The 25287-nt window shown below is 42.1% G+C and overlaps 1 protein-coding gene across 2 annotated transcripts; it reads left to right on the plus strand.

The window, feature by feature from the left end:
• Nucleotides 1–259: 259 nt before the first annotated feature.
• xrn1 (5'-3' exoribonuclease 1) lies at nt 260–24312 on the plus strand. 2 transcript variants are annotated; one of them, XM_085438521.1, is made up of 41 exons: nt 260–510; nt 1499–1731; nt 2217–2314; nt 3187–3296; nt 3395–3505; nt 3588–3673; nt 3761–3848; nt 3978–4146; nt 6002–6069; nt 6204–6341; nt 6439–6611; nt 7240–7329; nt 7622–7778; nt 7925–8044; nt 8150–8319; nt 8442–8559; nt 8782–8877; nt 9110–9213; nt 9347–9481; nt 9636–9798; nt 10148–10261; nt 11979–12077; nt 12171–12286; nt 12408–12554; nt 12673–12762; nt 13367–13502; nt 13616–13672; nt 15671–15803; nt 15915–15984; nt 17090–17285; nt 17431–17520; nt 17619–17702; nt 18114–18158; nt 18342–18422; nt 18548–18685; nt 18777–18912; nt 18993–19156; nt 19265–19378; nt 19484–19580; nt 20478–20659; nt 21193–24312. In XM_085438521.1, the coding sequence occupies exons 1-41, from the start codon at nt 436–438 to the stop codon at nt 21520–21522; spliced, it is 5121 nt and encodes a 1706-aa protein (XP_085294647.1). In that variant the 5' UTR covers nt 260–435; the 3' UTR covers nt 21523–24312. The 2 variants fall into 2 exon arrangements, with proteins under 2 accessions (XP_085294647.1, XP_085294648.1); XM_085438522.1 differs by having other exon boundaries at nt 17431–17514.
• The last annotated feature ends 975 nt before the right edge of the window (nt 24313–25287 follow it).

Here is a 25287-nt window from a genome sequence, read left to right on the forward strand (position 1 = left end):
ACTCACTTTTGTAATAAATATTATATAACATTTATTGCAAAGTTATTTTCTAGCAAACAACAAATTTACGTTTAATACAACATTTTGTAAAAATGTTTTGGCTTATTTATTTTAAATATTTTCTACGTAGAAATATGCATTACGTTGTACTATGTACTTATGAGATGTCAAAAAGAAAGCAAGTAAACAAACACAAAAAAATTACAAAAAACGGAACAAATGTTTTCTCGAAAAGCGGCGGAACGATTTTTCCGGCGGACAACGGACAACCAGCTACTTAGCAGCCGTTGGAAACAAAACCTGAGTCTAAAGCAAGTTCTCATGTAACCAGGTTAAACCCCAGCTACATTGTAGTTCCTCGCATAGGCGAGCACCTCCATCCAGTTTTTGCTGTTTACTGTTTTTACCTAGAGGCTGAAGAGGTTTGTTGTGAAGATGGGAGTGCCAAAATTTTACCGCTGGATTTCGGAACGCTACCCTTGTCTCAGTGAAGTTGTCAAGGAACATCAGGTAGGAAAACAGCGGTGACTGGTTAGCTTCACAGACCGCTGTCATTGGTAGCCACAGTGCTAGCGTAGCTAGCTGTTCGCTATCAGAGAGCTATAGCGGGCCGCGGAACTAAAATTCCACGTAGCTTACCAATGGTTTTCTGGCGAATGGACAACTCTGCTTTTAGCACACATTCTTCACTTCATCCTTTTGTTAAACACAGGATAGGCATGACGTTATTAACCAAATTCCATCACTAATATGCTATTTTGGTCTCCATTGTGCGCTTATTCGCACTAAACAAATAAAATGTTAATGAGTTACCACTGGGTAATTTTGGCCTTTGTTGGTCAGGAACATTCTAAACAACAATAAGCTCTTGCAGTTGGCTAACTAACTGATTTTTATGATAACTAGAGATCTATAGGGGCTCGGGTAGTTATTGTTACCAGCTGGTTAACAGTAACTGCGCTTTACAATGAACTTGTTTGAAATGTCAGAAGTATGAGCTCAGCCTGTTGGCCACAGCTCGAATAACGTGAGAGTTTAGGCTACTTGAGTAACTGCGGGGGGACTTGAACCACTTTCTACACTCTGAGCAGAAAGGAAGCCGCTATTTCACTCCCCCAGCAGTAGTTTCATCAGCGCACATTGTTCAGTGTCACCCTCCTTACCTCAGACAGCTTTGCATTTGTATTAAAGCAGTAAATAACCACCTTTAGCAGAAAATTGGTAACAGTAAATATGGGAATTATGTTTCATGTCGGTACAGGTGTAAATAAAACGGAACAAAACATAAAGGTGGATGGCATACTCATGAGACTGTTTTTAATGTGTCAGGTGAAAGGAGCTTACTATCTTGTTTTTATGACTGTCAAATATACCCTCCTTTAACTCATCAGCCTCCTAAAAACATCTGCCACACCTGAAAGATCTCGTCATTGTGAGCGTTTACAGATAAGTCATGTTCCTGAATGTACTAGGTATGTGATCAGTTTGTCTTTGTCAGATTCCAGAGTTTGACAACTTCTATCTGGACATGAACGGCATCATCCACCAGTGTTCTCACCCAAACGATGAGGATGTCCACTTTCGCATTTCTGAGGAAAAGATTTTTGCAGACATCTTCCATTACCTGGAGGTGCTCTTCAGGATCATCAAGCCTCGCAAGGTTTTCTTCATGGCGGTGGATGGTGTGGCGCCAAGGGCGAAGATGAACCAGCAGAGAGGACGTAGATTCAGGTTGTGATGGATGAATAAATCTAAATGAATAAATGCTAATCCTATCATAATACTTGTTGAGAATCACTAAATTTAGGATATTGGGAGTAGCTTTTCTTGAACTGACTAAATAAAGAGATGGAATTTTATTAGCATGCCTGTACCCTGATGTTGAATCCAAACTATAAATAATGCCACGTTCTCTCTTAGTTATCTGATTATAGTGTCATGTCTGTTTTCAGATATATTTAGAGATGTTGGGTATAATTATGTGATGTTTCTGAGGCTGCAGTTGTAAACCTGAGCCCTATGTGAGTTACCTTATAAGGAAGAATGAGCAGCAAACAGGCTTGAGCTAAAATACAACATTTTGTGCTTCAGTGTTACAGACAGGAGGGGAAACACAGACTGCAGGCAGAGACACAGCCTGAGACTTTGAATTTGACCTTCTCTCTTTTATATCTACTTGTGGGTGTGCGCTTGTGTGTGGGTGTCTGTGTGTCTAGGTCCGCCAAAGAAGCAGAGGAAAAGATAAAAAAAGCTTTGGATAAAGGAGAGGTGCTTCCCACAGAGGCTCGCTTCGACTCCAACTGTATCACTCCTGGTAAGGAAGATCTAAAGCTTCATGCAAAGATGCTCATCACACAGACACAGATCAGAACCACCTGATACAGTTTAACACCTGAATTTATTTTTGTGTCCCTGTGTTTTTTATATGTGTACTGTATGTGATATTTTTATTAAAAACATGTTTGCATGTCAGATGTAAACATCCAGTGACTCGTTTTTCAACATTGACATTTTAGCCAAAGCGCATCGTTGGTATTTACCTAGAATCATTAGCGAATAGGTCATCGCAGAGATGTAATATTTTCCCAAGGAGTGGATGTGAGGGAATGTACAAAGAAGTGGAAAACCTTGTGGGACAAATATATTTATCCCAGGATAAAAAGAGAAAAGTGCCAGAAGCAAAGAGTGGAGACCCAGGAGGGGGAAAACAGAATCCAGAATCTTATTTGTTTCTATCGATTGGCACTGCGTTTAAAACACCAGGATACTACCACACTGTGTTTAACACATGACGAACCAGGACGGGTATAAATGTGTGGAACGGCATACCGACAACTACACTGGCAACTTACGTAGCCTACTTTGTAGGCTCTATGAAGATTCCCTGCAGAAGTTTAAATCAGGCGTTATATAAGACAGATTTCCCATTTCAACCCAAGCAGGACAAAACCCAGCCTATGTACCTCTTCTGTTAGTCTTGAGCCTGGATTAACTGTAAGGGTCCTGTTTCAAACTCTGTCAAATTAAATATGCAGATCTGTCTGGTGTAGCGACTCCTTGGGAAAGCAGAACTGAGCAGCTGAAAACACTTGGGTTGCTCAGTTCTTCTTGGATCCTTAAGAGATATACAGAGAACAGGTCTCTGAAAATGTTAGCAGTTCTTTTAATCTCAAATCCTTCTTCCAGGCACTGAGTTCATGGTGCGACTTCAGGAACAGCTCAAGTATTTCGTCCACAACAAGCTCTCCAATGACAAGCTATGGGAGAATGTCAAAGTGTACTTGTCCGGTCACGAGGTGGGTGTGAGTGGTGTATGTGTAACTGTTGTATGTACTGTTGTACTGTTTCTGAGTCGGTAATGAATGTATTAAGTTTGTGTTTCTTCTCTTTACAGACACCAGGGGAGGGGGAACACAAAATCATGGAGTTTATTCGGTCAGAGAACACCAAGCCCAATCATGACCCCAACACGCGACACTGCCTGTACGGCCTGGATGCTGACCTGGTACGTTTAAACAGATCGTTGATGAACATTTTGCTCAAATCAGTGCCTGAAGGTTCAGTCTGTCCTTCACTCTGTGTTGTAGATTATGTTGGGTTTGACCAGCCACGAGCCAAACTTCGCTCTGCTCAGGGAGGAAGTCCGCTTTGGAGGGAAGAAATCCCAGAAGAGGTTCTTCTCTTCTTCTCTTCAGTCTATTTTGTCTTTCTTTGTTTTGCTGCATTGTTTTGTGAACCCTGCTCTTTTGTTCCATTTCAGGATAACAGCTCCAGAGGAGACCACTTTTCACTTGCTTCACTTGTCTCTGATGAGAGAGTATATCGACTACGAGTTCTCTGAGCTCAAGGTGAGACAAGCGTGCCTAAAGTGGGCAGCTTTTAAATGCCAGGCGAGATTTCATATTATGATAAATTTTTAATATATGCTTTTTAAATTGTATTGTATGACGTCTAAATGTTTGCGCCTCTTTTTTCAGAATAAGATGGGTTCCGATTATGACCTGGAGCGAGTAATAGATGACTGGATTCTAATGGGTTTCCTGGTAGGAAACGATTTCATCCCTCACCTCCCCAACCTTCACATCAATCATGACGCTCTACCGTTGCTGTACAAGACGTACATGAGTGTATTACCAAGCCTGGGGGGTAAGACCAGACTCGTATCTTGTGTTTTTCCTCAGTTTTTAGTTTTAGTTTCTTCTTTCAGTTTGGTTTTCAGTGTCATTTCTGTTGGAACCAAACATTTCAATTCAGTTTTAAATGTTTTAAAGTGTTTAGCTTAGGCTTATTTGATTCCATAATAATTATAGTGGATTGCAACATGTGCAGTGAGGTTTCTTCATGCTTGTTGTGTTGCAACATTTGACGAAATCATCTATTGGTGAGACAGATGCATACACTGTATCCTTTTAGTGGTTTACTCTTTAGGACTTCGCTCTGTCCCCTGTAACGAACTGTAGTCTAAACAAATTTGGATTTCAAAAGCATGAAAAATATTTATTTATTTTTGAACACACACTCAGCGAAAAAGATGAAATACAGCAGAAATGCGAAAAAAAAAAGAAAGCCACCATGCTGTATTCATGTATATTCTATTGAGTTCAATTAAATTGTATCTCTATAATTTAATTGAATGTTGTGCCACAATTTTCTCCAGCTAAACAAAAACAAAACTGAGGTAATAGTCTTTGGTGCCAAAGAAAAACGATTACAGGTCACCAGAGAACTTCAATCTATACATCTAAAAACCACAAACCAGGCGAGAAATTTGGGTGTAGTGATGGATGCAGACCTAAACTTAGAAAAACACATTAAGACAATAACAAAGTCAGCTTACTATCACCTCAAGAATATATCAAGGATAAAAGATCTGATGTCTCAACAGGACCTGGAAAAACTAGTCCATGCATTCATCTTTAGTAGGCTTGATTACTGTAACAGCATCTTTACAGGTCTACCTAAAAAATCAGTCAGACAACTACAGCTCATTCAGAACTCTGCTGCTCGAGTCCTCACTAAGACCAAAACAGTGGACCACATCAGTCCAGCTCTGAGGTCTTTACACTGGCTGCCTGTCCGTCAGAGGATAGACTTTAAAGTTCTGATGCTGGTCTATAAAGCTCTGAATGGTTTAGGACCAAAATACATCAATGACCTCCTGACCCAGTATGAACCTTCCAGATCCCTCAGGTCATCTGGATCCGGTCTTTTATCAGTTCCCAGAGTCAGAACCAGACACGGAGAAGCTGCATTCAGCTTTTATGCTCCTTATATCTGGAACAAACTCCCAGAAAGCCTCAGATCAGCTGAAACACTCAGTTTATTTAAATCCAGGTTGAACCTGTTCTCAGCTGCATTTGAATAAAGCACCAAATCCACACTTTTAAGCTTAAATTTCAAAACTTACATTTTAACTACTGATTTAAAAAAAAAAATTTTTTTAATCAATTTTAAATTATGCTTTTTATTTGTTTTTGTTTTTTAATGTCTCTGTAAAGCACTTTGAATCACCTTGCTGTTGAATTGTGCTATATAAATAAACTTGCCTTGCCTATTGCACCACAGTTGACTCAAGGTGCACTTTATACTGTAAGCTAAAGACCCAACAATTATACAGAGAAAAGCCCAACAATCAGCTGACCCCCTATGACCAAGTGGGAAGGAAAAACTCCCTTTGAACAGGAAGAAACCTTTTAAACGTGAAGCTGGCAGAATTACCCTGAGCCTGGTTCTGGCGGCTCCAACTTTATCATGTGACAAAGTCCCCCCCCCCAGAAAAAGAACTGATGCAGCAGGGATGTATTTTTTGAGCATTTATTCAGAATTTGAAAGCCTCTCATACACAAAATATGTTGTTTTTTTGTTTGTTCCATGTGCTGTGCTTGTCCAGCTGGCCCAGATAGTTTAGAATTGTCAACCAGTACAATATAGAAAAACATTCATGTCCCACTTGTTTATTGTCATTCACATATATAAAATAATGTCCCCGTGTTTGTTTTAGGTTATCTGAATGAGAACGGTCACTTAAACCTCAGAAACTTTGAGAAATACCTGGAGAAGCTTGCTGAGGTGAGACACTAGTTTCTATTTAAGGGTCATTCATTTTAAGATCAAGTCCCATATACTGATTGATGTCGTTTGCTATGAAACAAATGTATTCTGCCAAAATGTACTTTTTTTTTTTTTTCCCCATGTCTTGCCAGTTTGACCGGGAACATTTTAATGAGGTCTTTGTGGATTTGAAGTGGTTTGAAAGCAAAGTTGGTAACAAATATCTGAATGAAGCTGCTGGACTGGCAGCTGAGAAGGAAGCTGCCAGCAAAGACGCCAGAAAGAATGAGGTAGGGACCAGCACTGAAAATATGCATTGTGTCTTTCAGCATTGTTTTCATGTCTGTCTCTTTCCAGTGATTGACTTTTTAAAAAAAATATCTGTAGGATTCTGCTCTCTGTCTGGCTTCCCTGACTACATCAGAGAAAGTCACCGGAGAGGAAAAAGCAGCAGCGGCAGCAGATGATGAAGAGGAGGAGGATGATATCTTTGAAACAGAGTTCAGACAGTACAAACGCACATACTACATGAGCAAGATCGGCGTGGACGTGGTGTCTGAGTGAGTGAACTTATACAAACGCATACAAAAAGCAAATTATGGGAAGAAGAAAGCTAAAAATGTTTGGGACAGAAGTTTGACACTTTTCATTGTTTTAACTCTTAGTTTCACTTCACCTCTTTGTTTGTTGTATCCTCGTTCAGTGACTGGCTGAGACAGAGGGAAGTTAGAATGACCAGTGTTCAATAACGCAGATAAATGATTGGTCACCACTCCCCCCCCTTTTTTTTTTTTTTTGGAAAAGTGTTCACCAGCACAAAAACAAAACTTTGATGTTCAGGCGTCCACCATTGGAACAATGCTCATCTATGACCGAAAAATCAACATCATAATAGGTGCACTTTAAGATGTTGTACAGCAGCCTTTACCTCGTCATACCTTTTAAAGGGTAAAACTATTAAGACTGACAAAATCTGTTTTTCTCCCTTATCAGCAGTTAGAATAGACATGCTTGTGTGTCTGTCTGTGTGCGTGTGTGTTGCTGTTTCCCAGCAGTGTGATGCCCTTTTACTAGTTTCCTTTTTTAAACGATCCCATTGGTAGGCAAGTGACTTGGCTAAATGTTAACAGTGCCCTTCATCACAGCAGCTTGCACTTTGTAACTATGTTTTCACTCTTCCATTTGCAGTGAGTTTCTAGCCAACCAAGCCAAGTGTTATGTGGAAGGTATCCAGTGGATTCTCCACTACTATTACCATGGAGTTCAGTCCTGGAGCTGGTGAGTGCTTCTTTCTTCTGTGTAATTTACTCCCTGATCTTTCTCTTTCTGTTATTGGAGAATTCAGCTCATTAACAGTCTCACAGAAATGTGGGAGGATTGAAAGAGAGGCTCAAATTTCGACATATTTCTACACAGCAGGCTTTAATGAGGGTTTCTGAACCTTTACTGTCTAATAAAAGCTATTTCACAGAAAAAGTGGATTGATTGATTTGCTTTGGGGAGAAGAACAATAAGTAAATGATTTCCTTCTTTAAACCTCTATATTGAGTATTATGTGTTATCTCTGCAGGTACTACCCCTACCACTACGCTCCCTACCTGTCAGACATCAGGAATGTATCTGGGTTAAAGCTGACCTTTGAGCATGGACAGCCCTTCATGCCCTTCCAGCAGCTGTTGGCAGTCCTGCCTGCTGCCAGCATGGAACTGCTGCCCGAGTGTTACAGGGTAACAAATGCAAATCCAAGTTCACTCATATAAAATGCACAAGATGTACTCTAAGAAATAAAAATATAATTTAATATAGAAATCGTTTTAACATTAGGACAGGAAGTATACAGGGGATCGTAATACTGTATTTTGTTATGTTTCAGCATCTGATGACTAGTGAAAGTTCAGCTATTATTGAGTACTACCCTCTTGACTTTAAAACTGACCTGAATGGCAAGCAGCAGGAGTGGGAGGCTGTGGTGCTCATTCCATTCATAGATGAGGTAAACACACAATTCGAAATGAAGAAATGGCACAGGTCTGTTGTCGAAATCAAATTTGACAACTTGTAACTGTGTGTAACTTTATGTTGTGTGTGTATCGAACAGAGGTGCTTATTAGCAGCCATGGAGGCCTGCAACAGGAAGCTGACAAAAGAAGAGAAGGCCAGGAACTGCCACACAGAGTGTGCAGTCTACTCGTACGACAGGGAAATGGACTTCGCCTACGCCTCCCCCCTGCCTCAACTGTTCCCCGACATCGTCCACTGCCACGTCAGGTAGATGCCTTTAACGATCCTCATTGTTTCTGAAAACAACTCATGCATTTGGTCCTACTGAGGTGAAATTCAACAGTCATATTTGTCTGTGGCTGATTGCCTTTTGTGGTTGATCATCACAGGACAGCGCACATCCCCATGGATGCTTGGCAAGTTTCATTAGATCACGTCAGCAAGCCCGTTGACCGCTCAGCTCTGTACTTCTGTGGCTTTCCCACCTTACAACACATCAAACACAAGGTGGGCATGTGCATAACTGAACTACTACTAAACTGTTCAAAGTTGGAGCGAACCTGGTTAAATACGTCTTAACTCACAACCAACGTATGAATCTGAAATTAATTCTGCCAATTTAAGAAGAAGAAAAAAGAAGTATAGCAAGTTTAGTAAATTCAGCAGTCTTTATAAGATGATCTCCCTTTCTCAAACTCTCATGCTCTGGCTCCTTCACTGTCGTTTCAGTTTTACAAGAAGAAAGGCGGGGTGGTCGTGTTCCAGCAGAGTAGCAGAGGGGAGAACATGTTGCTGGATATCCTCCCCAACCAGGAAGGGGAAACGGTGAGCTTTTGTTTATGTTTTTAGATCTAGTTTAATAAAGCTTCAACACTTTATTATTAAGAACTGATCAATTGTCCCTTGGAAGTCTTGGAATCACTGTCTATACAATTAAAAGAACTGCATAAAATATTTTTTACACCCAGTCACCTCTTGGTCTTATTCTAGGAACATTGGCAGTCTCCTTATCCTCTGTGTCTCTGCCTCTCTCCTTCTTTCTTGTCATTATCTTCAGACATGTGATGATGTTGCTGCACAAGTTCTGGGAAAGTCTGTGTTTGTCAACTGGCCTCATCTAGAGGAAGCTCGCATCATTGCAGTGTCAGACGGAGAAACGAAGTAAGAGCTGGCTTTGCTATGACTGCTGACTTTTCTGGTAGATGTGTAGAAAAATCTGAAACTGAAAAATCTGAAAATATTATATTGAGACTTTAGTGACTTTACAAGTGAATTTTTGCAACTTGTTCTGAAGGTTTTATCTTGAGGAACCACCGGGTGTCCAAAGAGTGTATGACAGGCCGAGCACTCCTCCTCCCGCCAAAGTCACCTGTCTGTCTGACAAGGAGCAGAAGGACTGGATTAAGGATGTCCAAGGAATCACTGAATAGTAAGAAACTCAGCAAAATAATGCAAGTGTTTGAGTTTGTATGCATCTTCAGTCATTTCTACTCTTTCATATTATTGAAACAATCCTTCTGTTCTTTGCCAGAACCATCATATTCTTTGGCTTCTTTAGTTATTTATGCTTTTCTTTCTCGTAGTTATTTGAAGAGGAAAGGCATCGTGATAAACGAGACAGAGGTGGTTTTATACGGCCAACTGCTGACTGGAAGAAAATACGTTCCCAAAGCCAATGGTGTGGTGGAACTGGAGAAACAGTGGGCCAAACAGGTCCTCCCCTTTGCCTACCAGGCGGTTGTTAAGGTACCTGCACACAAACATGATAGCGAGAAGAAAACGGAGAATAATGGGTGAAAGACTCTTATAGCAGTGTATATGTCACTGAGGCTGTGGTGTTTCTCAGCAGGGTCTTCATGCTGCAGGAAAATAGAAGAAAACCTGCTTAAGCTGAGGAGTGCAGCCATATTAATGAAACTAAACCCTGAAATAAACCCAACACATGCTTTCAGTTTCTTTCTGGTTATTGTCAGAGTAGTTTTAGGCAAATTTAGGTTTACTGCACATGGTTTTGATTTTATCACCTTTTTTTTCTTTTTTAAGTGTTTATAGATATTATTTTAAAGACACTTCTTCCTTATCTTCATGGTCTCAGGATATCAAAGCCTTCTGCTCATCTCTGGCCTGCTTCAAGAGCTTAGATGAGCTCTTTCCTCCAACAACAACCGTCTTCATGGTGGGAAACCCGTACTACGGTGCCATGGGAGAGGTATGTTATCCACTGTTTGCTCTCTTAGTCTGTGGATTACTCCCTTGTTACCCAAGTTACTCTTTTTATTAATTTAAACCAAGAATCCGAGTATAATGTCCGTGTTTTCACACTGTCACATTCAATATAAGTGAAGAAACAAAACACTGTGCCCCGAGCTGTCACCTGTGCATTAATATCATCGGCGACTGTCAGATAAGTTTGATTTCCACAATCATTTTTTCGATACTCTGAGGGGAAAAAGACAAAAAAATTAAGAGGCTTATTTATATAGTTTAGAACAGATCTGTGAAAAACACCTTCTGTTTCAAGCTTAATGATGTAATGCAAAACAATATGAACATAACATTGATAAGAACTTAGTGATTCCATTATCAATTCGATTCCTTATTGGTTCTCATATCGATTCTCATTGACTGAGCTTGGAGACTCACCAGCATCACTAAGCAGCATATCAAAGGCATTGCATTCATGACCTGTGGGTCAAATGTTTGTGCATGTTGGAGGTATTTCCCCTCTTTGCTGAGATCAGTGTTGGGGCCATTACTCATTATACACAGAACCCTTTTCTTACAGGTAATGCATTATGTTACTTACCGTATTTCCCGGACTACAAAGCGCACCTGAATATTAGCCGCACAAGCTAAAATCAGGGGAAAATCCTGTTTTGTACATACATTAGCCGCACCTGACTAAAAGCCGCAGGTGTTTCAATGTTGACTCATCATATGTAAAGAATATGCACAAAGCGAATTGTCAAGAAAGAGACGGCTGTTTGGAGACACACCCCTTTTATTAATATTTTGAAAAACAAGTTATGGGTACATATTTGCACATGTAGTACATAACAGTAACCTGCAGCACACCAGAACAATAGATTCGGACTACCTTTTAGGCTCAGGTGCAGTGACACGGCTTTAACAAGAAGAAAAGTCAGTCATTCACCATCTTCCTCTTCTTCCTGCCCACTGAAACCACCAAAGTCCTCTCCTCCAGTGTCGGATACAAACAGGCTCAGGATGGCTTCGTCATCCACTCTCCGCTTCTCTCCTTCGTTGTCACTTACAAAACCAAAGAAATCCTCGTTGTCAGAGTCGAACACCCTCCGTGGCGGTGTCCTCCTCTCCATCAGGCAGCAGTCCAGCCCTTCAAAATCCGTTAGTGATCGTGGATGTTTTCGCACTTTTCCACGCTGTCAGAATCCACCGGTGGAGTTGAGCATAACTTGCTTTTCGCAAGTTTATCGCCGCTCGTCATCCACGCCTCCCGCTGAACGCGTAGCGCTACTTTGAAGTTTGTTTTTCGCGCTACTTCGTACGGCACTACGTTGCCTGGCGGACGGACATGTGACTAACATACCACTCTTGAACCCCGATCCTTCCGCCAGGCAACGTAGTGCCGTACAACAGCGGAACAAACAAAACAAATCCTCTTACGATATGACAAAAATCATGGACAATCCATAGAAAAGCCGCACCTGACTAAAAGCTGCAGGGTTCAAAGCTGGTGCTTATAGCCCGACAATTACGGTAATTTCTCCCAGGAGAAAGTAATTTCTTACACTACTCATTACTTTACTTTCATGTTACTCTGTAAATTGACCTGAAACACACCGTCTCTTAATTACCATGGCAGGTATAGAAATCCAGCCATTTTTTAAAAAGTCTATCTGATTAATGCTCCACATCTCCATATTCATATTAATATAAATTTTCAGGTGCAAGATTCCCAAGATGTCATCAAAGATGGGCGGATTCGAGTGGTCTTCAGTGTGCCACATGAGCCACAGCTGGAGCCCTTAATCCAGAACCAACACGTAAGACGAGCTCGTGGAGTCGTTCTGTGGATATGTACGTTTAGTTTTGCGAGTTTTCTCCCCTCACCTTATACGTTTTTGTGTGTCGTGTAGAAATACAGTGTGAAATACAGTCCTGGATACGTTCTCGCCTCTCGTCTCGGCATCACCGGTTACCTCGTCTCCCGCTTCTCTGGAAGCATCTTCATTGGTAGAGGCTCTAAGAAGAAGTGAGTGCTTATGTAGAAATGCCACAAGGATATCTGCAGTGAGTTGAGCTGTTGTTGGCACCACGTCACGTATTCAGGTACAGTCCTTGTCTAAGCTTTCAGTCTTCTTCACTGTGTCCAGTCCCTGTGGGGAGCAAAGAGCTAACGTTGGCCTGAACCTCAAGTTCAACAAGAAGAACGAGGAAGTTCCCGGATACACCAAGAGAACTGAAAAAGAGTGGCTCTACTCTGCTGCTGTGGAGGAGCTGCTGGCTGAATACCTGGACAGGTAAAACAAATGAGTCGTTTTGAAAACCGCTGTTCTTTAACTTATGTATTAATGTTCGGTTATCCTATGAATTGAACGAAGCTTTTAGAAATGATGGTGCGGTTGTGTTTCTTTGTAGATTTTCAGAGGTGTTCAACAACGTGGCCAGAAACAGTCACGATGATGTTTTCTATGAAGATGACATTTGGCCTGGAGAAGACCAGAATGGGTAAAACGGACGCTTCAGCCATGTGGGCCCTGGCCTTACTTAGTCCCCTGCCAAGGTTGCGTTCACTCCATCCTGCTGGGAAAAACTTGTTTAGGGATCATAGATGTATATAAAAGATGGACGTAGCTTACAGGTCTTAAAAGTGTAGCTGATGCTGAGGTGTCTAAAAGCTGTATTCATTCTTGTGGCCATCAGGTGGCGACATCTCTAGCTACATAAAGAAGCACTTATAGAAGTCTGTGTGAAATTGTCCTCTTTCAAAATACATTTCTAGTTTAAATTCACACTGAATAAGCTATGAAGTCCATCTTTATCTTTTGATATCCATGAGAGTAAAAAAAAAAAAAAAGGGGGGGATGCTTTAAAGCACCATCCTGCCTGATATGTTCTCACTTGGTGTCTCATTTGTCAGCTGGATCACCTTTGGTTAGTAAGGGTAAAAGTTCTCAGCATAAAGCTTCACCCGCCGGTGATGACAAGGAGTTTAGAGCCAGGGGTTGTCATCTTGTTCTTGCACCAATGTCTGAAGGTTGAAGATTAAATAAATGAATGACTAAATGACTCTTTTTTTTTTTTTTTTTTTTTTTTTTTTTTAACCCAACAGGGCAGAGAAGGTAGCAGAAATCACTTCATGGTTAAAAAGTCACCCAGTTAGCTCCATCAGCAGGGCATCCTGTGACCTCCAAGTGCTGGATGCTGCAATCGTGGAGAGGATCGAGGAAGCAGTGGAGAAGACCAAGGTGACAGCTACAGACTTCAGAAGTCAGAAGTTCTTTGTGTATTCACTGCATTTCCATTCACACGCCTCTCCCTCTGTACCTTCTCCATTCCTGCCTCGCTCTCGCCGACTTAGGTGAAGAAGAGCACCAAGAAAGTCCGCGTCACAGTCAAGCCTCACCTCCTCTTCAGGGTGAGTACCTTTGGCATGCACGTATTAACATCGTGCCTGTAAAGAAAGGGGCTGTGGTTGTGTTATAAAAAAACCCGTAGGACTGGTAACCCCATAAAGACCTGTCAGCCAAAGTTCAGATGATTTAAAGCAGTTTAATATCAAACAACAATCACATGTAATATTTTTTGGAAATTCCTGTGTAGCAATAAAAAGGATTATGCAGCTGCTTCAAGGAGGAATCCAACATAGTTGCTTAACATTTTACACACAGCTGACTCAGAACAAGTACAAACCAGATGGGAAGGTTATGAAAGGAAAACATGCTGTGGACCAAGATGATGACCAACATCAGAAAATTCAAGGCATCATGCCCTGGAAAAAGAAAATGCATAACAAAAAGAAATGGATAGGACCTGTCGTGGTCCTGTCACATCAACACCGGGGTGAAAAAGGCCCGTCAGCGTCTCTACCACCTCAGACGCTTGAGAGACTTCCGACTGCCCTCCAAGGTGCTCAGGAACCATAGAGAGCATCCTGACGGGAAACATCTTAACCTGGTTCGGGAACAGCACCATGCAGGACAGACGAGCTCTACAGAGGGTTGTGCGGTCAGCTGAGCGCACCATCCGCTCCGAGCTCCCTGACCTGCACTCAATCTACAGCAGGCGGTGCTGGACCAAGGCCAGGAAGATGGTGAAGGACCTCAGCCATCCCAACAACAGACTGTTCTCTCTGTTGAGGTCAGGAAAGCGATTCCGCTCCCTGAAGACCAACACAGAGAGACTGAGGAGGAGCTTCTTCCTGCAGGCGATACGGTCTCTCAATCACACCACCACACAGTACTGACCCACACATACGGTTCTTACACACACACTGGACTTTCTGGACATTTGTTTACACTAGTGGCCACTGCACTGCGTGGTCATCTAATCAAATCACTTTATCACAAGTCACTTAAATATGTGGATTGCACAACCCTGGACATTTCTTCATTACCATTTATTACTCGTACAGCTGCTGTTATTGTTCTATATTTCTTCATATATTCTTATATATTTTCTATATTGTGTATTTTGTTGTAGTTATTTTATTTTAACTTTAATTTTTATATTTTGTTTTATTCTTTCCTAGTTAAATTTACCCTTCATTTTAATTTTCATATTTATTTCCTCTCCTATTCATAGTCTTTTTTTTTTTTTTAGGTCACGAGCAGTTGTGTAAGCATTTCACTGCACATCGTACTGTGTATGACTGTATGTGACGAATTGAATTTGAATTTAGAAAATGGCACAAACAAGTGTTTATGATGAAGCATTGGGAAACAGGCTACAGCTGGCTTGTAAGGCTGCGACACAAGTCACCCGTTTAACCTCTGATAAATGTTGTTTATTAACAAAAGAAGAGATTAAGCCCAAAGGCTGGGCAGCAAAAGAGAGAGCAAGGGAGTGGGTTGGGATGTCCTGCGTCTGTCATCAGACTGCAACACTGTGAAGTCAGGACGGATCAGACCAAAGGTGCATGTGCAACACAAGAAAACTGTAGCAGTGACCGTGATCTGGAACAGCCTCATTTCTTGTGTTTGGAAGAAAAGCCTGTTGCAGTGGGCTTAAGAGAAGCAACTGTGGACTTTGGCTGATTGGATGAAACTGATGTTCAGTGATGAATTACAAATGTGCAGTGGCCACAGAGATGATGCTGGGTGTGCTGTGCTCCACGCAATCATGACCGGGGTTGCAGGTCAAATTTCAGACTCATCCTGTATGGTTTATGGTTATATGCGTGAGTGTGCATTCTCAATGCACCCTGATTGTTTGTGAGCTAATATTTGAAATGACACTGAAACAGCCAGCAGCCAAATGTCCTATTACTTTTGAACCCCTGGCATTTTCATGCAGTGTGTTTAAGGATGTTTACCACACAGTCTCTCTCTCTCTTTTTAATTTTTTTTTCCTAATCAGTTAATTTAAAAGATCAATGGCAGATTAGTTGATAACATTAATAAAAATATGTGTGCAGCCCTTGGAGCAGCAGCAGGGTGTAGTTCCAGACCCAGACGCGGAATATCGTCTGTTTGACAGAGTCATCAACATCAGGGAGAGCTTCACCGTCCCGCTGGGACTCAGAGGGACAATCATTGGCATTAAAGGAGGTGAGGACACCCGTCAGCCGTCATTGTCCTCATATGCAAAGTCTGCACATATCAAGGGTAACACACAAGAGCGTGATTAACAGTATACCGTATCTGTGTCTGTTTCTTTAGCGGAGCGCGAGGCAGAGGTTCTCTATGAAGTGCTGTTTGATGAAGAATTTGCTGGAGGTCTCAACATCAGGTAACCATGAGTGTGCTGCTGCTGAACATCCAGACTGGCCAACAGCCTGAACTCTCTGCCCCCCTCTCACGGACAATAACCATATCCAACTTCTTAATAGCACTGAACTTACTTGTCATGTTCTCATGTTGTTGCTAAGGATTGTCTTATTGCACTGGAGTCACACTGGGTTAAATATTTACACTTGGGTTTTAAGGGGTATTTATTATTTTCTTCATTATTTTCTTTACGGGTTGTACGGAAGCCCCAAATGCAATTTCATTGTTCTCTGACAATGACAATAAATAAATAAATACTAAATACTATGTAATTAGTGTTGGGAATGGTCAGTTCTAAACAATTCCCAATTTACAAACATGAAATGGGAGGGCATTTGATTTTGCTGCCAGATCACATACTTTAATCCATTACCCACTGAGCTGCAGTGGGCAGGGGAAGAGCAGAGAGGTCTTTGCTGCCTGTTGTTAATGTTAGTTGTTGTTTTTTATTAGTCATAGGTTGCACATGAACGCTCACCTGGATGGCAGGAGTAATCATCCGTTAATGGTTCCCAACAGTTGTTTAAAGCAGATTTGTTAAGCAAACATTCCAGATGGTTGTTCAAACAGATTCCCCAAGTAGTTTGTTCACTGCACACAAACACATGTGTGAGCATGTCACAGGCAGCGGCCAGATCACATCAGTCTGTCCTCCTCCAAAGCAGCTCTGAATGGATAAAAGTGTTCGCTTGTCTTATACGCTGCCATCACAGTCACCCTGAAACGAACTGCTCATGGATCAGTGTTAGATGGCTAACTAAACTTCATTAAAACCTACTGTTACTTTGACAATAATTGACAAGACTTTTTCTTCTTTGACTGAATTACTACGTCATACCGTCAACTTCAGTGTTCAGTTTCTTTACACCAGACAGAAAAAGCTGCAGAGTGCGCAGTCTTTTACAAAACGGTTACATAAAGCACAAGAAGAGGGTAAAACACAAAATCATACAGTCAGGCTGTAACAGAACACACACGATGTCCATACCAGGATACTGTTGGAGTAAAGGTGTTCCTCTTTACAGCAGACGGTCACAGCTGCTTTGCCTCTTCATCTGCTTCCTCAGGTGCACATCTTCTCGTTGTTACCGCCTCCCTCCCTGCGCCCTGATCAACCTTTCCCACGGAGCACGGGTTGATCACACTGGCCACAAACTCACCGCCATCGTCAAACCGCAGCCTGCCACTGGCGGCAACTTCAGCTCGTACCGGCAGCTGGCAGGCCTGAACCACTCTCCTCGTTCACCTTTTATCCCCACACAGGTAGGAGGGTGGAATGCTCACAGTAGATTCATGTACAAATTATTCCCCAGTTTGGAATAGTGGAAATGATTTGGAATTTCCACAGTTTCACCTAAATCCCTCCTCTTTCTCCTCTTTCACTGTTCCAACTGCTTTTTATTTGTAGCATAACAACAAACATGGTGTGGCAAAGGCTGCCTCACAGGGCAACAGGAGCTCTCCCTCAAAAGGTCCCATCCAAAAGCACCAGGTCAGGGTAAGAGCAGGTTTTGCTCCATTTGGCCTAACTGTTATAGTCTCTCAGCAATGCGTGCAACATGACTTGTTTCTACATATGTCGTTCTCTCCATCCAGAACAAAGAGGAGTACAGTAATGTATGGCAGTCTCTGCAGAACACAGGCCCTCCTAACAAGCCTCCTGCTCACTGGCACAACAATGTAAGTTTTCAGTGAAACAGACACCAGCTTTTTAGATTCCTCTAAAACTTCTCTCTCACTGTCCTAGGAGTCCAGCAGGAATTTTAAGGAAAAACTAGTAATGCTGAGAAATATTTACTGTATTGTCCTTATTTTAGTTCAAGTGAACTTGTAATGGTTTCAAATAAATAACCACATACTTTCCCAAACCAGACTGAACCTTATAGATGTGATACAGAAATTCCTCCATGAATGCTGATGTGATTGCTTCAGGATTTAACAGTGAAGTGACATAGGCACTTAGGAACTTTGTTTTTATATAGGAATTTAACCAGAATACAAAGAGTGCTCTGGTGATGTTCCTTATTTCACTACTAATTCTTGAATTACGCTTTTAAAACAATAGTTTTAAAAAAGTGTTTCGGGTTCTAGGAAGGACATTCCCAGCAGGGGAAGAACCAACCCGCCAGCAAATCTGTGAGTCGACACATCAGCTGTTTCTGTTGTGCACAATTGGTTAAGTTTATCATGTTAAATTCATCAGTTTTTATTTTTGGTTTTCACACGTTCATGTTAACAGTGACGTGCGTTTGCATGAATTGCTCTGTGTTGTATTTGTGTGGACTGGATTAGAATTGATGATGTGTGTATTGTTCACAGACCCCACCTGCTGGCATCAGACTGTTGAAGAAAAATGAAGATGTCAGCTCCTTTATTCCCTCACACAATACAGCCAACAAGGTGCAGAAACACAAATCCTTCTTTTGACTTCTGCCTGTTTTTGGTTTTTCAGGGTTATCTCTGGTCAGAATCTCGTACCCTGAACAAGACGATGATTTACAGTTTCTTTACTTTTTCTTACTCAGGCTGAAACACAATTTGAGGACCTCATTGCCAATCTAAAAATCTCCAAGGGTAACCAGCAAACCCCACCCCCTCCTGCCCCTCCACAAGGAGGTGACAGCCAGCCAGATGGCCCATTATCCCCACAGTCTTTTGCCATGGTAAATATGCGGTGAAGCCAAAATAAGAGGAACCTCTGAGTTTTAGAAGAACCACTTAGCATAAATGATCGTGTGTGGTTTGTCGCTATAGAAGGGAACCCTGGTGCTGAAGGAGATGCTTAAAATTGACAGCACTGGAACAGGAAGTCAATCTGCTCAAGAGACGTCAAACAGCACCCCCACTGCTGGCCAGCAGCAGAACAGGAGACGATCGTCAAAGAAACTCGGTAGCTTAGTGATTTCTAAATCCCAGGCAAATTTCTTCTCTGTATTCTCCTCCTTATGATCATTACTTTTCTCCCTCCAGCTGCAAAAATAAACGTCCCACACGGCGACGCGCCTGTGTTGCCTTCTCCGGCACCTGCTGCCTCTGCCAACGCCCTGCTGGGCAGTAAGGTGTCAGACCTGGCCTGCATCTGTGGGGCTTTAGGTATGGCGCCACCTGACTTCAGCTTCATGCGCAACAGACAGGTAACACGCTCTATTTTCTGTTTCTGTTACGTCACACTTTTTTCTACTCTGCGTTTCCCACTTTCACAAGTGCCCCACTCTGAATCATTTCCATTAACACCGACGCAGGGTCTAGTGCTGTGTCAGGTGAAACTGTCCAACGGGTTGATGGTTCATGGCCCACAGTGCCAGTCAGAACACGATGCCAAGGAGAAAGCTGCTTTCTTTGCACTTCAGAGACTGGTATACACACAAACGCAGATATTTGATTCACAAGTGTGAGAGGCTGAACTTTGTAACCAATGAGATAAACATTAAATGTGTTGCTGACCCTCTGTGCATCTGTAGAACTCACTCGGGTCAGGCTTCCCCCTCCCACCTCCTCTGTACACAGGAGTGGGTCAGATACGACCTCCCCACATGGGAGCTGTCTTCAACCAACAAGGTGAGTCTGTCTTTCTTTAAGGTTTCATCAATGAATTTAGAAACATCAGTTTAAGGTGTTCCATAGTGTAGTGGGTCGAGGTCACCTGGTGTAAAATTCTGCCAGATTAAACATACAGAGCTAGGGCTGTTCGATATAACGACATATATCGGAGGACGATATGAAAACATCTGTCGTTTCATTTTACGCTATCGTTTGTTTCATGGTGTCGCAAAATAAACTGTTTACGGCAATATTTTTTCATCGTTTTGATGGTCACTGTGGAATTTCTTAAAGTTCTCTCTTTCTCTTATATTTAATGTAACCACACTACGGAGGGACTAGCGCCTGGTTTAATGCGTAGTCCTTAGCAACGACGATGGTAAAACCATCGCGTGGCTCTGCCGTCCGCTTGTTTATTTTCCACATAAACATTTCACAATAAAGCTGAAGATCCTGTTGAGATTTTTCAAAGTAAACTGAAACACGTGAAAGAGTACGCAGTGTTTACGGACGAGAGGCCAAAAAGAGCCGTCAGGTGCTCAAAAATAAACCTCAGAACAGGCTTTTTCTCGCAGCATGCCATGTCATAAATACTCACAAAAAAAGCTGCGGCTGTTTCAACTTATGTAACACTCGACTCCAGGTACACGACGCCCAGCTGGAAACGCGTCGAGTTGCCCGAGATTCACAGAATTTATAGAAAATGCAAAATGTTTGTGATTTTTATATCGTTGTCGGGACGATAAATGTCTTATATCGGATATGAGATTTTGATTATCGCCCTATGCAGAGCTCCTCAGTGTGGTGAACCCTTGTGACAGGGGATGAATTAATAGTAGCAGCATTCATATCAAATTTTTTAAGCCTTAAAAATGATCTTTTTTTAAATCTTAGGAGTATGCTCTTGTTTTCCAGGTGGTGTGCTGTTGCCCCCACAGGGTTACGGTCCTGCTCCTCTCTGGGGAATGACGGTGCCTCCTCAGCACCACCAAAACCAGCCATTCTACGGCCCACCGGGGACTTTCCCTGGCGCTGCGCGCCCCCAGCCTGCAACGACACTGCCCATTGGCTCACACAACCAGTTCATCCCCTTACAGGTAACACATAAGCCCTTTTTCCATAAGGACCTACTTGGATCGGTTCGACTTGTTTTACCATTACAATTGAGTATCACCTAGTGTGCTTAGGGTCATTATAGCAACATGGCGGAGCGTCCTGTAACGCCATTTGTATGCAACACGGATGATACAACAAAGGTGGGCGTCTAGGCGATGTTGTACCTGCTGCTCGATTTGTGGCTTTTCGTCAGACTCGGGACCACAGTGTTGTTTCTGTGTAGCCATTTCTCCCGTTGCAGGCTTTCAAAAGTTACAGATTTCATATTTGTGAAGGAAGTGCCCTCACGACTCATTGACGCCAATGAGTAGCCAGTTGGTGGCATGCAGTCTATTAGTTGGTAGTACCAGGTACCAGATACTACCAACTAACAGAAAACCCTGAAAACTGTGTCGAGCCGACCACAGGAGGTGCTAATGGAAAAAGGTTAATACAGCGTTCCCGTTTATCTTTTCCTGTGCAGACGTAGGCCAGGTTGGTAACTCAGCTTTCTGTTTATCTTTCACCTTGTCAGGTGACTAAGAAACGAGTGTCGGCAAATAAAAGGAACCAGGAAACTCGAGAGTTTTACAGTGCTGCCCAAACTGTTGCTAAGAACCAAGCACAGAAATCCCAGAACCAGCCAACTGGCCAATTGCAAGGTCAGACTGAACCACAGAGCGTTAAAATCCACCAACAAGCTGTTAACTGCGACCTCTCCTCTGGTGACTCCACGACGACGGCACTGCATACACCACCTAGGCAAACCATGCCAGCAACAGGCCACACCCCCAGCTCTGCCTCCAAGAGACGGCAAAGGAAGCTAGCAGTCAACTTTGAGGCAGCTCAAGTCTCAGAATCATGAGGTGTGTGTGTGTGTGTGTGTGTGTGTGTGTGTGTGTGTGTGTGTGTGTCTCAGCATTCCTGATCAAACTCTCATCGATGTGAAAGTCATTACAGAGCCAAGAGCAGCTTCAGACGAGCCTTTTTATTTTTCAGCAATGAAACATGTAAATGTGCTTCACTGCTCAACTTGCAGACTCCTCCTCAGGAGTTGAGGTCTGTGCCACATTATCGTAGTTCCCCACTAAAGGAGGTTTATTACAGCTCGTCTTTTCTTTGTAGCACTAACTTTGTACTCGCCCAGTCAGTGCTGAGGCCACAAAACATTCCAAAGCGACCCCTCAGACTACAGACCACAAGCGAGGTTCTGATTTTCATGATCATTTATTATACTAAAATTAACTGGTTTTATCCACGATACAGCTCTGTGTCCACCTGTCTTGAACCTCAGTCATGCAGGCCTACATGCTGGTTAGCTCGGGGAAAGTCACAGCAGCCTGCCGGTGATCTCTATGCCTGTTTGCAGCCAATTTCACTCTGGCCACTGTCAGCAACCACTCACCAAGAGGCTGCAGAATACACACTTTCCCCGAGCAACCGTCAGCTCCCTGACACATCTTCTGGGGGCCTTTTCTAACTACTTGTGTTTGTTGCTTTTGTTGGATGTTGCTCTCAGCAGTGATTGTGGTGACTACAGTGTTATGTTAGACAAAAAGAAATGCCTAAAGTCATACACACAAACCCCCAATAGTAATAAACCGCCAGCTTTGTTCACCTGCTCGAGCAGAGAACATTAGTGTCTCCACAGGAGCAGATTTGGAAGCAGTCTTGTGACTACATTTCATTTTGAGTGGTTAAGAAAACCTCGTGCTGAAGTGAGACGCTGCCTTAAAAAGGGAATGATTTCTTTCTTTTTTTTTCCTCTTTTTTTTTTTGATTAAGAGGACCTTTGACATAACTCTAAAAACATGCATCACTGAGAGCATTTCATATTTCCTTGAGGGGGCATTAACAGTGCTGTAGAGTTGGACTCCTGACGGTCTCAGTCTTCCTTCCCAGCTGAGAGGTTTTCAGACTCCAGGTGTTGCTGGATGAGACTTCATGGACTGAAAAAAGACGTCTGAGTGCAGCAGGTTCAACCCTCCTCTGTTAGCATGGTGTGCAGGTCCCAATAACATGTGACGTGGACCTTGTTCTCAGGGACATGTAGCTGTGGTAGAAGCCCCCATTGCATACATCACATTTTTAAACAAGTTTATGCAGAAATCGGGGCCTTCTATTGTTGCTACAGCCATTCATGCCATCGTAGAGCAGCTCTATCCTGTTTGGAAGGGTGATGTTTTATTGTTTCTGGGGTTTGGTCATTGTTGCTCACACACCGCCTTTTATTTACTTCAGGCTCATCGTTTTTTTTTTCTTAAAGACTTTTCATGGTTTGTTAACAGCACCTAGAAACAAGACGACTAAATTCACACCACCTGCACAAATGCAGAACTATGAGGAAATCCCAAATTATTCGAGTCCACACACACACACACACACACACACACACACACACACACACACACACACACACACACACACACACACTTGCCACTGCAGAGCTGTTTAACACCAGCACAGATAGTTTCACACACCTACAGAGAGGTTCCTTTTTGCTGTTGGAAAATGGTCTGATTCTTCTCTTCGGCTCTGCCGGACCTGCAGGAACGTTCACACTGCTACAGTCAAGAGTTTCCAAAAGCATCTTATGCTTATTATGGGTGGATTTTATCCAGGTTTAAAAAAAAAGATCTTAACCTGATTTCTTTTTGAGTCGAAATTAAATTTTTTGGAGTGATCTACTGAAGATGTTTGATTAGGGCTGTATCTCTTGTTTATAATAAGGAGCCTGCTAATTTCTGTGCCAGTTACTATTGAAATTCTTTGGTTTACAGTCGCCTTTTTATCCAACTTTAATAATTATCTGTGCACAGTGTTAATTTTACACCTTGTGAATATGGAATCTCTTGAAATTTATCGATGTCTTCATCAAATATCTGTTTGACCCACATTGTAGTGATTGTTTCAAGGTTTATTTCACTGTGATAGTCGTGTTATTATTGTAGGAGCTTGCTATTAACTGTGTAGAGCACAGGCCTCACACAGCTGATGACAGCTAAGCTTCAGAATCCTGATCAGGTGTCCGACCTGATATAGTCTCATTTCAGAGCGGCTTTATATCTGTCAGCACAGCCCAAATATAAGACAGCAGTAGAGTTTTAATAGGAAACATACTCGTCCGTGGAGTGAACCACGTGTCTAAGATGCTTTTGGAAACATAGCTCAGCTCCTGGTCGGTGCTTTTCTAAATCTGATATAAATTCTCAGCTGAGTTAGCCACTTCCACGCATCACACATAAATAATCTCACCATTTTTAAAAAGGCTTTTCTTTTTTGAACTATAGATTTTACAGACATCCTTTTTATAGACGATCTTGATTTTTTTTTTTGTAAGTAATTCGACTATCGCTTCAGTAATGTTTGTGGTAAAGCCGCTGTAGAGACAAATTAAATTGTACTTACCCAGACCATGTTTTGTATTTAACCGGTCCTTGTTTTGAGGGATGCAGGCTTACAGTAATTTTCCCCCCTTTTTTTCTTTAAGACTGACCCTCATAGCCACCTTGGGACTGAAGTGTGTAAGGGTCTGGTGCAATAAGGGGGGGGGTGTTTAAAACTCTTTTTGAAAATGGAAGCACACCTGTTTGTTTGTTTGTTTGTTTGTTTGTTTGTTTGTTTCTTTTTGTCCTTTGTTGTTGTTTTTTGTGGGGTGGGGGGGGAGGGGAGGTACTCAGATTACGAGAAGATGTAAAGGTAACAGAAGATGAAGCGTTATGGACTTGCTGTTTTGATTCAGGAATGTCTTGTACATAACCATTTAATAAAATGAATCTTTTGTTACGACATGGCTGTGACGGTGGCTTTTTCCTTTTTGATTTTATTTTTTCGTTAAATTGAAAGAAGGCAATGCCTGAAACTTGCTTTTTTCTTAATGGCCACCAGGGTGGTACCTGGCTTTGACTCAGTCCTACAGAAGCCCTCAGGTGTGACCCACAGTAAGGACTCGGTCTCATTTTGTAAATGTGATTCTAAGTTTAAGATGGGGAGATTATCCAGGACCTTCTTAATGAGTAATAACTTGAGACTGTTATGTGTTGACCAGGGGCACATCTACAGGGGGGCAACTGCCCCTCTGCTGCCAGGAAATGGGTAATAAAAGGATTGTGTGAAACTTTGAAACATCTCTGCGTGATCTCTATCAAGGCAAAAGGATCAGAGAGACCGGCGATGTCTTGACACCCCCATCATGTTTTTGACTATTTTGTTGACTCTGTTTACATATAGGGGATTTTCATATGAAGAGGTATGTGCCACCCTGCCTCCTGTTAAAAGGAAGTTTTTCCTTCCCACTCTTGCCAACTGCTTGCTCATAGGGGTTTGTCTGATATAGGGTTTTCTCTAATATTGTCCCGTCTTTACCTTCCAATATAAAGTGCTCTGATGTAACTGTTGTTGTGATTTGCGGCTATATAAATAAAACCACATTGACTTTCTTCTACTGCTTGTGTATAAAAAAATATTTTTGTAAACATTATTTTTTTTAACATTTAAATAATATCAAAACTTTGCAATAAATCAGGAGTCAAAAAAGTAATGTGTCGATTTAGTAATTTGCATTGTTTTACAATCCCCCCCCCCCCCCTCCCCCCCAGAAAAAATCACTTTAAAAACTGAGTATGTTTAC

This window comes from Copadichromis virginalis, linkage group LG18, assembly GCF_057382275.1.
Source record: "Copadichromis virginalis isolate Kocher_CV1m ecotype Utaka linkage group LG18, C_Virginalis_male_GT1.1, whole genome shotgun sequence".
Lineage (NCBI taxonomy): Eukaryota > Metazoa > Chordata > Actinopteri > Cichliformes > Cichlidae > Copadichromis > Copadichromis virginalis.